Genomic DNA, 15,418 nt, shown 5'->3' with positions numbered 1-15,418 from the left:
TCTAAAATCCCTCTAATTATACAAGCTTATAAAATAAGTCACACTTTCAGACATGAATGAACACAGGGCAGAGGTAGTACAACCAATTTTCAGAATGAGCAGAGGAAGCAAGCACCCTAAACACCCAAGTGTCTACTGAGAAGGGCACTATACCAGGGATACTAGCTAGGTGGAGAAGTCCTTTTCCAGGCCACTCCCCACGCAGTCTCAACTCTTTAAGGGAGTAAGAAATATACATTCACAACATGACAAATGAGATGTTCTTGCCAAGAGGAACAACTTATGGCTTTTTTTTATTTCTGGGATGTTTTCATGAAAATAACCATCAATCTGAACTTCCAGGCTTTCAGTTATCTTCCTAAAATCAGGGAGGGACAATTCTAGTTCAAATCATTAACTATCAGATCTATCTTCTTTTAAGCAAATTAACCAAGTTCAATTGAACAAAAATTTTCTTAAGGTCTCCTAATGAATAAATTCAAAATTTCCAGGTTTCTTGGCAAAACAAAATGCTGCTTGCAGTATCAAACAATCATAGATACACACACATTATGCAATTGCCTGTTTATTTGGTGGCACCAGTTTTGCAAGCTAGAATTATTTCTATTTTCCATTTCATACAATCTATAACCACTCACAAGTTGAATGTGATTTCTTCAATGGACTTGAAAACAAAAAGTACATTCTTAAAAGTCAGAACTGAATTTACATACTTTCTTTGGACAAGGAAATGTACAAAATACAACATATACATTAATGGAATTTCTTTAAGAGTCTGGATCACATAAACTACAAACAGTAGGTGAATTACTGTGGAGAATTTTGTTATACACTGTGTTTAGGAAATACTTCTGTATTAGTTTTACATGTATGGATTTAGAAAAATATATAATGCAACATGCTTTTAACATGGTCTCTCCACTCATAACATTTATACAAATTAATTGAAATAATTTCAAGAGTGAAACCAACCAGTATTCGGGCATATTACTATAAATAAGCTATTCTGCTGCAGATACGCTGTTGACTTAGGTAAGGGCTAATCAGGTAAGACAACAGTCTCTCTGTTTCAAAATTCCCACAAATGGGAATTACATATACTGTAACCAAACATCAATTTTGGCAACAAATGCAACAAGCTAATCCATTTTTTCATGGCAGTTATGTTTAAATCTCATAATCCTGTACATTGGTGGCTGTACGTTAGATCCTGTTTTAAAATTCTGTATCAGTAAATACCTAATTCCTCAGAATTTGAAGTGAATTAAATACTTAATAAACTCTGACACAAGGAAGCTTGAAATCTTAAAACCTGAGTGAGATCTGACAGTCAAATGTGCTGTTTGTGAATATATTAAATCTATACTACACAGGTCAGAAATGTTCCATAAACATTTGTTTTACCTCTTGTCTGTTGAGATTCAAAAGTGGCAAATTTAGAAATGATGTTATCCTCCAAAACTAGCCCGGATACTAATCATTCTCTTTCCAGCCCTCAAGATACAAATTTTTTAAAGAATATGTTAATACTGATATTAACATAATTAATATCAATTAATCCTAGCCTAGACTCCTGTCTACCTCTTCTACCTTTTAAATATGGAAACTATTCTTTAAAATAGACTCAAATTATTTTGACATCCTTGATGTATTTTTTATGGGCTTTGAAGGAGAAAGGCTGATGTGCCCTGTTGTATTGTAGTATAGGGTCTCAACCAGGAGCCCATGAACCACTACAATACTGGAAACTTTGAGGAGTTATTTGCATTCTATGCATTTTCCTGGGTGACAAATTCCTAGGATTATTCATTCTCAAAGGGCCTGTGACCCTAAAAGGTTTAGAAGCATTGCGATAATTTGTGCCATTCATTATACCTAATTAAAATAGTACTAACTTTGTTCTGCAGCTACCCAATTTCTTACACAAATCTAACTTCAGATAGTACCTTACAAATATGAATGTTATTAAAAGTTCTTCACTGGATGAGGAGGACTATGTTAAAAAAAAATTTTTTTTAAACAATTTTCCTAAACATTCAGTTCAGTGAGAAAGCTATTATAGAACACTGGCTTTTGGAACAATGAAAAGAACTGAAACACTTCTTTTTCTCAGTTGTTTCTGTGCTGGAGAAGCAGTATTTTTTTTATCATCTGACTTGCTAGAAAAATCAAACAATCTGCAAAAGCAAAGATTGGTTCTTGCTGGTTTATGTGATGCAACAGTTCTTATTAATATAAGCTAGGTCCAAGGAAGACTTTTCTATGGCTTTTTAAATAATTAAGAGTAATCTTCCTCTGTCCTCCTCACTGGCATCTTCCCACTCCTTTTCCCACATTTTCCCATTTTCAGCCCACGTTTACACAGTTATTAATTGGCTTGGTGAGGTAATGCACTAAGCTTTCTTGCTCAAGAAAATGGAATTGGCCTGTTTGGGTTTGAAAAAAAAAAAAAGAAGCCACCAAGAGGGTAGTAGAGGAAATGAAGCAACATTTCCATAGGGGAGTGACATAAAAATGTCACTCTGTTGTTATATCAAGTTAACCTTTTCCCCCACTTTTATAAAAGTGTAAGCTGTCAACTACAATTTCAGTTTTAATAAGAATGTTTCTAACTGGCATACTCCTACCTGCTGGTAATATAATTAGGAAAATATGAGAGCAGAGGACACTAAATACATAAAACAGGGAAAAGGGAAGGAATCTGTGTCAAAGGGAACAAAAGTGGAGCCAAATGCCTTCCATCATCTTTGTGTAGCATTCTATTGGTAATAACACATAACTGAGACTTACTGTTCTGACCCAATGAAAAAATACAGTATTATTCTCATAATATTTAGAAAATGTATTCTTAAATCTTTCAAGCATATTCTGAAGTATTGTATATAAAAATTAAATACAACTCTAAACTCATACCACATTATAGAAAGAAGTAAAATTAAGCTTAAGTTTTAAACTATAAAGTCTTTCTAATGCCTAAAAGAAAAACTTAATTAGAAGACTAGATCACTTAATTTAAAAATGGTCATCTCACCAGCAGTATTTGAAAGCAAAAGCATATGCAACTCTGAAAGTTTGCTTTGAAGAAAAATCTAATGAGAAACATTTATATATGGAAATATTTACATAATATTTTCTAATTCCAAACCCTAACATAATACTGTACAAATGGCAATCAAAACATTAAAGGTTTAAACCTCTCATTCAAACTTTATGAATTAGAAGTATACAACACCATGAAATTCAAAATTAAAACAAAAAAACCCTGTAACCAGTTTCATCAGTTCCTTCAGAAACTACAAATAGAATTTCTATATGAATTTGTTCTGTAAAGATGGTCAGTAAAATTATTTTGAAAAAATTAAAACACAGTAATCACTTAGCTAAAATTAGATATTAACACTGGCAGTGTTTTTTCAAGAAAATACAGATTTTTGGTAAAATAAGGTTAGATAGATGTTTTTACTTTTTATTTTTTTAACTTTTTTGTCTGCACCATGTAGCATGTGGAATCTTAGTTCCCTGACCAGGGATTGAACCCACGCACCCTGCATTGGAAGCCTGGAATCTTAACTACTGGACCACCAGGGAAGTCCTAGATATATGTTTTCAAATGCCTTAAACTCCTATTCCCAGGGTTGGATACTTCTAAGAAATACATTAACCTTATTTCTATGATTTGCTGCTCTCAGCAGGAAGCCTAAGCCATTCATTAAAGGCAGTCAAGCACACTGAAGAGACATGAGCCTCATCAATCCAATTTTATTCCTATGCAAAGTAAAATTTTCTTTTGAATAAGATTTTTAACTCTGAGGAGAATAAAACAAAAGGGTTTTCAAGTGACTAAGGAACTGCAGATAAGCTCTTCGGGCAGACCCACCTTGTTCAGGAAAGTATCTGGCAGAGAGCAGGTGGGCAGTAGCTATTTCTTGGATGAGTGATCCAGTTATGATATTAACATACATTAGATTATAAATTCTATTCAAATGTAAACTCCTTGAGAGCAAGGACCTATTCATTTCTTGATAGTTCCAAGGTGCTTACCCTAGAAGAGCATGTTGCAATTAATACTTAATTTTGTAGAAAAGGTGAATGGATGGATGATCACTGAAAGTACTGCTATAATTCACATTATTTGAATTACATAGTCGATTTGTTCTTTAACCCAAATTTCTTAATTTTATGAAGTTAGTAAAAAAAAAAATTAAGTGAGCAGTACACTAATTGCACAGAACTCTAATAACAAATTAATGCATCATAATTAAAAATGAGTTTCAAACAGTTCTAAAGCTGAGTAAGAAAAATACCACTTAGATTTTTAAAATTAATGCTAATATTGAGAACTGCTTCTGTTATCTGTAAAAGTATACTCCCTAAGAAAGTGGAAATTAAGAGAGCCTACCTTGCTAAAATACAGCAAGAGATCAGTGAAATTATTAATGTTATTAGGGTAGCAAGAATCTGCTATACAAAATGAATGTCCTATTAAAAGCAGCAAAGTTAAAACATTTAAATGAAACTACATTTGAATAGTATGTTATCATCACACAAGAACTTTTTCCCTCCAAAGAAAATATCAAACATATAAAAAAATAGAGGCATTGCCCTGAGTCGCTAATTAGCACACAAAAGGGGATAGGAGGTCAAAAATTTAAGTGGTACAAAAGGGAAATGCACGACAGAGGTGCAAAAGTGCCTTTAAAAAGTGTGCTGGTTCCCCACACACCATGAGCCCCAGGAATCAAGAAAACACACACTCTGCCGTTATAATGCTTCCTTCCTTCCTGTACTTTTATAATGAAAAATTCTATCTAGTATGGCAATGTTGACTCACATGGAAAAGATTTAGTCTTCTTAGATCATGCTTAACACAGTTTTCTCTCACTTCCAGGCCTAATTTCAGTACTAATAATTCTGAGAGAGGAATTTTTAACCCCCTCTTTTTAAAAGACTCTCAAATTAAAAAGTCACTAAATATACTACAATGGTTTGAAATATAGCTTTCCATCACATATTTCAGTTATGATTTAAGATTTTGCATCTCAAAATCCTGTTCAAGTTTTTGAAATTTCCATAACTAAAAACTTGAGTCTACTTAAAAAATTAAGGAATTATAATAGGAATTTAATTTTCAGCACTCGTAATCTATACTAGAAGCACTGGTGTTCATTAAATGTACATTAGGATGCTTACAAAGTTGTAACTTAGAACATTATCATACTTTGTACCCTACCACAGATTTAGACATTAAGCATTTATGTGTAAGTAAAGTACAGAATTGTGTCTGTAATTTCAACTGTTACGGATTTCTAAATATAAATAATACTTGTTTTTCTTCATGCTGGCTTAAGACATAAATTAAATACAATTAAGTTATATTTAATCACCTCACAAATAAGATGGATAATGGAAAGATTTTGCTGGTATGTAACTACTTAAGTCTGAGACATATCACATTATTGTTTCCAACACTTCTCTAACCTTACATTAGTTTTGAAGGTTATATATACAAATATGTATATTTCCAAGTTAGGAAAAAAACCAAATATAACAAAATTATACTACTTTTTATATACAGTTTTGATTTTATATTTGGTGTTGTATTTAAATCTTACATTTTAAGAGGTTTGTAGTGGGGAATCTGGGAAAGATTGAGGGAAGGAGGAGAAGGGGACGGCAGAGGTTGAGATGGTTGGATGGCATCACTGACTCAATGGACACGGGTTTGGATAGACTCCGGCAGTTGGTGATGGATAGGGAGGCCTGGCGTGCTGCGGTTCATGGGGTCGCAAAGAGTCAGACACGACTGAGCGACTGAACTGAACTGAGTGGGGAGTCTGCTTACTGAATGATTAAATTAAATGGTGAGTAAATACAATATTCAACCCAAAGAGACAAAAATACAGAAGAGCACAGAGCAGTAGTCTTTTCAATGTGACAGATTTTAAAACGTACTTTCACATGCTTAATCAGAGGAACTGAAACCTAAATTAGGTTATTTTTATATCTACAACTCTTTAAGCTGTTGGAACTTATTTTTAAAGGCCAACTGCTAATTATCATCAACATGCAGTATTTCAAATCACTAAATACATCTTAACTACCTGGATTCTAAAGACATGGGCCACTTAAAGTCACAGGCACGCGTGCACACACACACACACACACACACACACACACACAAACGCACACGCCCCTACCACTGTTAGATTGTCAAGCTTTGACAATTATTTTAATTATACAGTAGGCAAATTCAAGCTGATACACATCTTAATGAAAAAATAAGTAGCCAGAAAGAAACCCACTTAAAAATAGATCAAGGAACAACATAGACTTAAATCTTTTATAGTCTTTCTAATAGAAGGGAACCAGTTCCATCTATGCCTTGAGTAACAGTATTTTCCAATTAAGAGACTAACATCTTTCCCCATAAGAAACTTCTCATTTACAATGGTATGGTGTTTTAAAATAAGGGCGGAGTAAAGGAGGAATTACACATACATGATTAAATTTCTTGTTTGTTAAATCAAGCTTTATTGATAAAATGGAATTCAGAATATCTTACTAGGAACAGCAGCAGGCCCAGCCAATCATGATAGCAAAAATGTGGCAGTCTCCTACTATTTGTAGGAAGCTGCTGCTTATCAATTAGTAATTAAATGTAAGGACTTGTAAAAGAGGTGCAAAGAATCAAGGCATTTTAGCCCCAAGATTGATATTCTTATGAATATATTCTATTACCTGCAATACTCATGGCAACAAGGAGAGAACCTAAAAGACAGTTAAATGAAGGGATCAACTTTATCAACAATTCCAATCCCACTGCCAAGAACATTAAAATAGTTTGCAATTAACTCCCTGGATATTCAGCTTTGTAATAATATTCTGGAATAATTCTCCATAATCAGGTGCACATGTGAGTGTCTAGCTGACATGGCTGCTGCTCTTCCTGTCCCAACCCCAAGTCCAAACACAACATGACTTGAAAGGACTATATATCTGTTGCATCACACAATAAGCCAAATATTTCTTATAACTTCGATAGTGATTTAAAGCAGTTCATAATTAAATATGAGCATTTTGTACAAGGACAATTACACTTTACAAAAAACAAAATCATACAACAAAAATTGCTGGAGTCTGATTTACAACATATGAATTATGGTTTGAAATCACGTTTACATAAGTCTCAAATTTACAACAACAAAAAAAATCAGTTCTGGGCTAGCTGTTGTACTGCTGAAGTTCTCTGGTGTAATCATTCTCACCCATGTCATATATGCCCTTCTTTAAAGTTGAGGATGGATGTTTAAAAGGTTCAATGAAGTTGAGCTGTACTCTCCTTTGGAGGTGAAGGTAAACTCCATGGCTAGATGAGCAGTTTTACCACATATCATCAGTTGATGTAGAGTCCTTTATTGAAGGAAACAAAGCAAAACAATGAACTAAATTAAAACTTAAAGATGCATTATTTTCTGGGTAATGCAGAAAGATAAGGTTTTGTAAGATTGATCTTTAGAATATAAATGTTTTCTATAGTATATATGTACATGTGTTTATGAAATATCAATATATAATCTGTTCCAAGAATTGTTACAAGGCAAAAGAATCGGACACAACTTAGAGACTAAACAACAAGAACCTTTTGGTTTGGTTTTGGAGTAAAATATTTAATATAAGATTTTACGATGAGGTTGACCAAATGTATTTCTAAACCAATAAATTACCAGAAAGAATTTTATTTTTCTCTTCAATAAACCCAATTTATTTTTAGAATATTATCTTTATAAATTTTTATTGCATGAAAACCTCAAGTAACAAGAGATTTGAGGATGCTTCATAATGCAGTATATAAAATATTTCAGAGCCAGGCTGAAATGATTTTAAGTTACCAGTTTTTTGTAATCACAACAGTACAATCGAATTGTAATAGAAAACTTAATTGAAGAATGTTGCTGTTGTTTAGTCACTCAGTCATGTCTGACTCTTTTGCAACCCCATGGACTACAGCCCATCAGGCTCCTCTGTCCATGGGATTTCCCAGGCAAGAATGCTGGAGTGGGTTGCCATTTCCTTCTCCAATAGATCTTCCCAACCCAGGGATCAAACCTGCATCTCCTGCATTGGCAGGCAGATTCTTTACTGCTGAGCCACCAGGGAAGCCCTAATTGGAGAATACAGCATTCTAAACATCTTTATATAAACAGAATTCTCTACTTTAGTATTTAAATGAAATGTGTAGGGTTCCTGGCAAAGAATGGGTATTAATGGAGATGGGCATTCTGAGGTTCTGTTGCAGCTGCTTACAAAACTCAGAATCAATTCAAGAAACTGAGCAGAGATACTCCCAACTTCAAAAAAATATTTAGTGGGAAAAAACTTCTGAAGTTGATTGCTTGAAGAGGCTTAAAAAAATAATTAAAAGGGACTTTCCTCCTGTTTGAGTTAAATGGCCACTCACCATGATTAATGTCCTCAAGCACTACAACTGTGATACAGGCAGAGTGTAGAGCAATCAATCAGGGGTGTGTGTAAGAGAATGGGTGCAATAAACAGCTCTGCAAAAATAGGTAGCAAGGATATGCATTTAGAGTGGAAGGGAAGGGAAAGCAGAGGAGCTAAAATGTTACTTACGGTGTCATCATTTTTGTATGGATTCAGTCTATTGTAAACGGCTTCAATTACATTCCGCCTAAATTTAGAAAAAAAAAAATACAGAAAGTTTATTCTTCAGAGCACAAGACTGCTTAATAACTCACAGCCAGGTGTTCATTAAAATGTCAAGGATAATCATTCACAAATTATTTTACTTATATTTCTTACTGCCAATAACTGAGCCTTATCTTAAGATATTTGGGCCCCATTGTTGAAATACAGGTGAATTTATTCTAAAATGTACCATTCTACTAATACAATTAATAGAAGAAAAAAGTCATGGCTTGGAAAAAAAAAATCAGTCTATATGGTCTATGTCTATTTGAACTGGCATTTCGTTTTTATAAGTCAAAAATGATGATACATTTCTTAAAAAATAATATATTCTGGTTAAGAGTTGAATGTTTTGAAGTAGATATAACTTCAACATCTGTTATAGTAAAATAATTTAGATATTTTACATATAGGTTTCTGCTTTTCATAATGCCCCTTTAAAAAAGCTCTATTAAAACTGAAATGTCAAATATGACATTTCCCTGGCAAGTCTAGTAATTACTTTTTGAATAATATTTTATTAGAAATAAGAATCGGTAGTGGTACTTCTGAATTATAGCCTCCCCACTTACAAAATTGACTTGAAGCAATTTTATATTCAATCATTTCACAGAATATCTTATTGGAAGAAACAATTTCCAAGATATAAATGCTTCAAACAGGAAGTTTTGAACAATTACATGATATTTTTAAAAACATGGCTACACTCACAGAACAAGTAGAGAAACAAGGAAATTTGTCAATATATCTTTGCAGATCAATTACATGGATATCTGAGGTAAAAATGTCTTAAGCCTTGAATTGTAAAACTGTGTAAAGTCTCCACTGCAGTTTACAAAGATGTAAGGTTAATATTTAACACAGATTAAGTCCAGTTCTATGAACTAAAGTACAGAGAGAAAAAAACAAGAAATGCATCTACCTATCTTCCTTCACACCAAAACCCAAGCAACCAGCATCGACATCCAAAAACATCAGGAAAATCAGATACAGAGAAATGGTCCAGGTGCAGGAAGAGACAGATGCTCATCCATGGGGTATTCAGTTATCCAGGGATTAACAAAATCAAATTATAGTAGGAATAATACTGACACCTGGAATTTTATAGCACTATGTAATTTAGTTTAAAATTTTATTTTACTGTATTATCTCATTTACACTATTATGAAATAATCAGTGTAATCTAAGCCTCCACTGAAGACAGTCTTCAGTATAATTAGTTACAATGATATTCTGATATCTATTCTAGATAAGCACCATATATCATTAACACTGAAAAGCAATGAACCACAAGTTAAACATTCTAAAGTCACTTTAGAAATTATGTAAATATGAATCTGACCTACGGACGCCAAACATTTTCATGTACTGAGACAAATGCTATGAGTATTCAAAATGTAACTTACTTGCTTGCCAGTTCACCCCCTGGTGGGAGGCTGGGTATGTTCTCACTCGCTAATGTGCGCATCACATGGACTAAGTCAGGGACGCCTTCCCCCTGCTTCTTTATGATTTCTGGGAATCAGAAGTACTTTTTTTGTAAGTGTTATTCAAACTTAATAATAATAATAAAATGAAACAAAGATAACTTAGGTTTTTAAAGATGGCATATACCACATCTGAGATTTTCTAAACTAGTACAAGGAAAGAAAAATCAAATTGAACTTTGAAAATTGATGACAAAAGGATGTATAAAATGATACAAGAGATACAATACTTTCCAGATTAACTTCAAAGACCAAATATAAACAAGATTAAAAATGTGAAAAAATTTCGTATTAAAATCAATAAAGTACATAATCGGGGATACGTGTGTACACATGAGGATATTCCTCTTAAGATGCCAGCTAGTTACTTCTGAGGAGATTAACTCCTCTAATTAGACTGGAAACATGTTTCCTGAATTTTGCTCTGAAAATACAATACACAGATTAAAAAAAAATAAACAATTTCAAGATCTTAAAAAAGAAAAAAGAAACCCTATAAGTATGTGGGATTTACTGATGATACACTAACACAAATCATATTTACATGTTTATATTTACAAAATGATACTTAAGTAGCATGGGCAGAATAGGTCATACACTTGAACACTACTCGCAGCTTAACTTCTGTCTAAAGTATCTTTAAGCAATAAACAGATAAATACCATTTCCTGTTGATTATCTGAACAAAGCCTACAGAATGGAAAAAAGTCTAAACTTCATGGTAAGTTTTTTTAAAAACAAAAAATTTGATAAACCATACAACTGTATTTAAAATTGTTAATTTTAAAACATTATTATGAAATGGGAGAGTGATATGATCTACAGTATTGCCACGCAGATGCATATTGTCATTCATACCACAGAATACCAACCCATTGTGCACAACTTAAAGAGTGCTCAAATTATTCACTTTAAGTCCAAGAAGTCTTTACCTGGAGTTTTAGCATATTTATTCTAAACATAAGATCATGCCAAGAGTATTTGTGGTTATATGTTCGATTTTTTGTTTTCCATTATTTACACTAAGAAATTTTCTTTGTTATCATTGGATATCGTTCTAGTTCTCAATCTGTAAATACCGTTGAAAATAACAATGCATGTAAAGATCTTTCTTTCTTCTATCAAGTTTCAAAATATTAATTCATCATTAAAGGCACATATTAAAAGACAGACGCTGCTACCCATACTTCTTTAAATGGCTCAAATTGTCCTTTTTAGGATTAAGGCCAAATTTTACCATCTCTTTTTTTAAACCAGTCTTAAATCTGAACAAAAAGCAAGGATCTCAGATTTGGTTTGCCAAGTTCCTTTATTGTATAATTTTAACATCTAGTATATTTATTCTACAAGATTCTAATGCTGGAAATTTGCTGTACAAAAATAAAGGAATTTGATGTTTACCTAAACTGCACAATTTCACAATCTAAAGCTGTAATACACTTAACATACAGTCTCTGCTAAGCCAGTACAATTATTGGACAGATAACTAGATACAATATAAATGAACACTGATGATAAATTCAATTGATGTTTTCAAATCTAAAAACATTACCTTGAATCATCTATATTTGATGTATTATATACCTTCTTTGTTAAAATATAAAAGTTAGGATATTTTAACTGTGAAGAAAATTACAGGAAGACAAATTCTTTAAAAAAATAAGACTTTAAAAACAGTCATATCTCCTATTTCACATGGGACAATATATTTAAACTATCTGAGCATTTAACACTACACTAGCCTTACTTCTTTCTGCTTTAAAAAATAAAGAAAAGGAATTTTTAAGAAATAGTCCTTTAACTGTTCTTGGACCATACATTTCAATTAGAATTGTAAAAAGACAGAATGCTTTTATTAAAGAATATATGTGTACAGAAGATCTACGTTTCACATGCTCATATATGCTGCTCCTCCTCACTTCCCTCTGCCAAGTCTGAGAAATTTTATCAGTTATCTCCAAATTAGAAACTTTAAAGCTTGTGTAGTCAGTAGCAAATAAAAATATATAAACAACACAGATATCCTCTTAAATTGGCTTAGAAGGACCACAGCCTTAAGTGGTATGGTTTAAATTATGAGCTACATCTTTTCACAACCCTAGAGAATCAAATATATTTCGTAGATCATAGGAGAGCTTTTAAGCCTTTGTCCTTTTCTGTGGTGTGGACAGAGAAGCCAAAAGTATTCAATGCAAATAAAATAAGGTTTAGTAGGTCACAGCAATTTAGTGAAGGCATGTATTTAAAGAAAGAAAAATAGAAAAAGATATTCAGTGCCTGTTTTAAAAGCTGACTGCAGTATTTATCACTTTTTAAGACACAAAACAATTTTTACAATGCAAATAGCTACATTCTTTCTATGTTTTTAAATATAGTAGTGATTTTAATTAATATAATATTTAGATGCAGTCTCATCAAATCTACCTTGGTAAAGAATATTGTATTTCTGACATAATAATTTCCAATTGAACAGTACAAATATAACAAAACTTCAGCATACCCAAAATATTGAGTACTAATGTAAATTTTGTTCAGATGGCAATTCTTACTTGATAATAGGCAATATAAAACTTTACATTATAACATAAAATTACCTATCTAAAGCAATTATTTATAATTGCATCAAACTTAAGAGTGCACACTAAAGAGAAAAAGCAGCAATTCATTTCTAAAATTTGACTCGATTTCTTAGTAAATAAAACTAAAGTCGGTATTTCTTTAAATCAATAAGAAAACATGTACACTCAAGTTAAAGTGCCAATAAATTAAATATCAACATATCCCAATATATATTCCTCTTCAGATTTTGTATTTTTCTAAGAACAAGCAGTGTGAACCAATGTGCTGTAACTTGGTAGCATTCTAAATATTTTCTTACTGTATTATGTATAAATAACTCAAACTGATATGAATTATTTAAAACCAAGAATTTCCAAGACCCTTGGTAATAGTGAGGAGACAAACTCATTGAATAGTATGCTCAGTAAGTGAAATACTAAATACTACGTATATACTATTAATAGATATATCACTATCAAGTAGGGGAGAGAAGTAAAAAACAAAATAGCAACTCTAAGACAGTACTGGAAATCAAAACCAATCACCATTCTAACACCAGACTAATTATAACTGGTATCAAACAGTAAAAAGAGAGAAAACAAAATTAAAGTGCATATTAATTTTAATAATGCAGGCACAACAGGATTTAAGTATATAGTATATCAATGTTTACATGGTATTAAAGGTCTTTAATAGTGTATCAATGTTTACATGCTATTAAAGGTCTTTAACGTGCAAAGTAATAACATTAGGAGCCCCCCCCCAAAAATGCATTTTAACACTATCATAGGCATGTCAAGTTTTTCCTGCTTAAAGAAACTGTATAATCTACATACTTATTGCATATATGCAATAAACTGTAATTCTCTGGGGATACTTAATATTTATACCAAATAGCAGCTGCATCAATAATTATTTTAACACTTTTCAAATATTTGAAGGCAGCCTTTCTAATTGTCTCAAAGTAATCTGTAGAATTATGATAAATACACTTCTGTAATTTCCAACTTAATTTCTTGATTTTATTCAGTATTTACATTTCTGCCAGGTAGAGACCTAGTATGTCTTCTATTCAGGTTTATGTTGTCTAGGTGAGGCAGTTTATGGCTTAGGCAAGAAGCTTTGAAATAGTTTAAAATAAATTTTTAAAAGCTGTGGCACATGAAAGGTATTAATAACCAGGCTATGATCTTCAAGTTCTTATTTTAAAAGTCCCAAAGATGTTAAATTCATAAACACAGCTTTACACAAAAGATGGCATTCAAATTATCACCATCATAAATAATCTATTTATAATAAACCATAAATCAGACTTTCCTGGCATAAGATTATTCATGCCAGTGAATTAATCAAGAATTTGAAAGCATACAAACACTTTACCAAGTATCCTGAACAGAATGTACTGGGCCATACTTGTTATTTCTAATATAACTGTAATAGGACAGTAACAAATACCTCAACAGCTACTACAGAAACGCCCTTTCCCACTTCTGTACACTAAACACCAAATGTCGAAGTCACGTACGTAAAGACCTAAAAGTTAACATGTTATAAAAGTTTGATTATGCTGAGGTTTTTCTTTAATAAAGCTACTTATTTTTTGTTAAATGATCCACCTTCTACTCTGCTTTCCAGGTATTTGTCCAACTCTTCCTCCTTCTTCACTGCTTCTGGCGATACTTTGGGTGCATTTGGAAAACAGATCAATATCACACTCATGTTGTCTCGACTTCCCTGGGAAGAAAAAAGTTTGAGAAAACATTTTGTTTCCTTTTTGCTCTTCAAAGCCTTGAGAACCTTTACAGCCATGTCAATTATGCTTGTTCTAGTGAAAACATATATTGTTCATAAGGAGAGAAAAATATATATGCACATGTGGAAGGGCACCCCCCCAAATACATATATAGTACCTATGGTATATAGAATAACCAACACTCCAAAAGACAGGAAAGAAACACTACAGGTTAAACTCTACTGCAACAATAATTTTTTAAAGTTCTATAAAATAAATATTTCTGAACATTTACTGGTGGCCTACTTAACATGAAGTGATACCTAACACAAATACACATACACACATACATTGAATTCAACAAGGTAGAAAATACTAGTGATATTCTTTACAACATGATTTCATCTGTAGTTACACATATACCTGACAAATTTACATTTAAAATAAATTGTGAGACTAATTGATTTGCTTCATTATAAGTAGAAATATAGAATTAGAAATAAAACTACATATATAAAGTTTATAAACCAACTTTTAATTTTCATAATTTAAAAAAAAAAGGCTTAACTTTTAGGAAGTACATTCAGACACCTACATATTCAAAATACTATAATTACAATACTTGAATCAATTTTGGCCTCCCCACAAATCAGACTTTTCCTATTATTAATAATAACTGGGAGTTACCTTCTATAGAGCATAATGCAGAACAGATAAAGTGGAATCTGAGTCATAATTTACTAATATCTGAATCTGATAAGTCTCTTAAGAAAACAGCTTTTAATTTAGTTAACAAAGTATTGAATTCTCAAGTGCTAAAGGATAAACCTAACAAATGAATGCTACTTTGTCCCTTTTTTATAGTAAAAGGGACAAAGAACATAAGCGGCATTGTATTGTTCCTCCTAAATTCAGAAATTAACAGTGTGCACTA

General features: G+C 32.2%; 1 protein-coding gene across 8 annotated transcripts in view; it reads right to left on the bottom strand.

Annotated features, from left to right (window-relative positions):
- Positions 1 to 549: 549 nt before the first annotated feature.
- Positions 550 to 15,418, bottom strand: part of PPM1A (protein phosphatase, Mg2+/Mn2+ dependent 1A) — a 50,424-nt gene continuing 35,555 nt past the window's right edge. For 6 of the 8 annotated variants that reach the window (XM_024997273.2, XM_059890226.1, XM_059890229.1 and 3 more), the window contains exons 3-6: positions 14,369 to 14,486; positions 10,113 to 10,221; positions 8,632 to 8,689; positions 550 to 7,410 (exon numbers count right to left, since the gene is read on the bottom strand). In XM_024997273.2, the coding sequence (XP_024853041.1) occupies positions 7,381 to 7,410; positions 8,632 to 8,689; positions 10,113 to 10,221; positions 14,369 to 14,486 (315 nt within the window). In that variant the 3' untranslated portion in view covers positions 550 to 7,380. The remainder of the gene's footprint in view (positions 7,411 to 8,631; positions 8,690 to 10,112; positions 10,222 to 14,368; positions 14,487 to 15,418) is intronic. The other 2 variants (NM_001302772.1, NM_174429.3) reach the window with 1 other exon arrangement.

This window comes from Bos taurus, chromosome 10, assembly GCF_002263795.3.
Source record: "Bos taurus isolate L1 Dominette 01449 registration number 42190680 breed Hereford chromosome 10, ARS-UCD2.0, whole genome shotgun sequence".
In the NCBI taxonomy this organism is placed as follows: domain Eukaryota; kingdom Metazoa; phylum Chordata; class Mammalia; order Artiodactyla; family Bovidae; genus Bos; species Bos taurus.
Note: the sequence above shows the minus strand (reverse complement) of the source record. Positions and strands in the feature narration are given on the sequence as shown.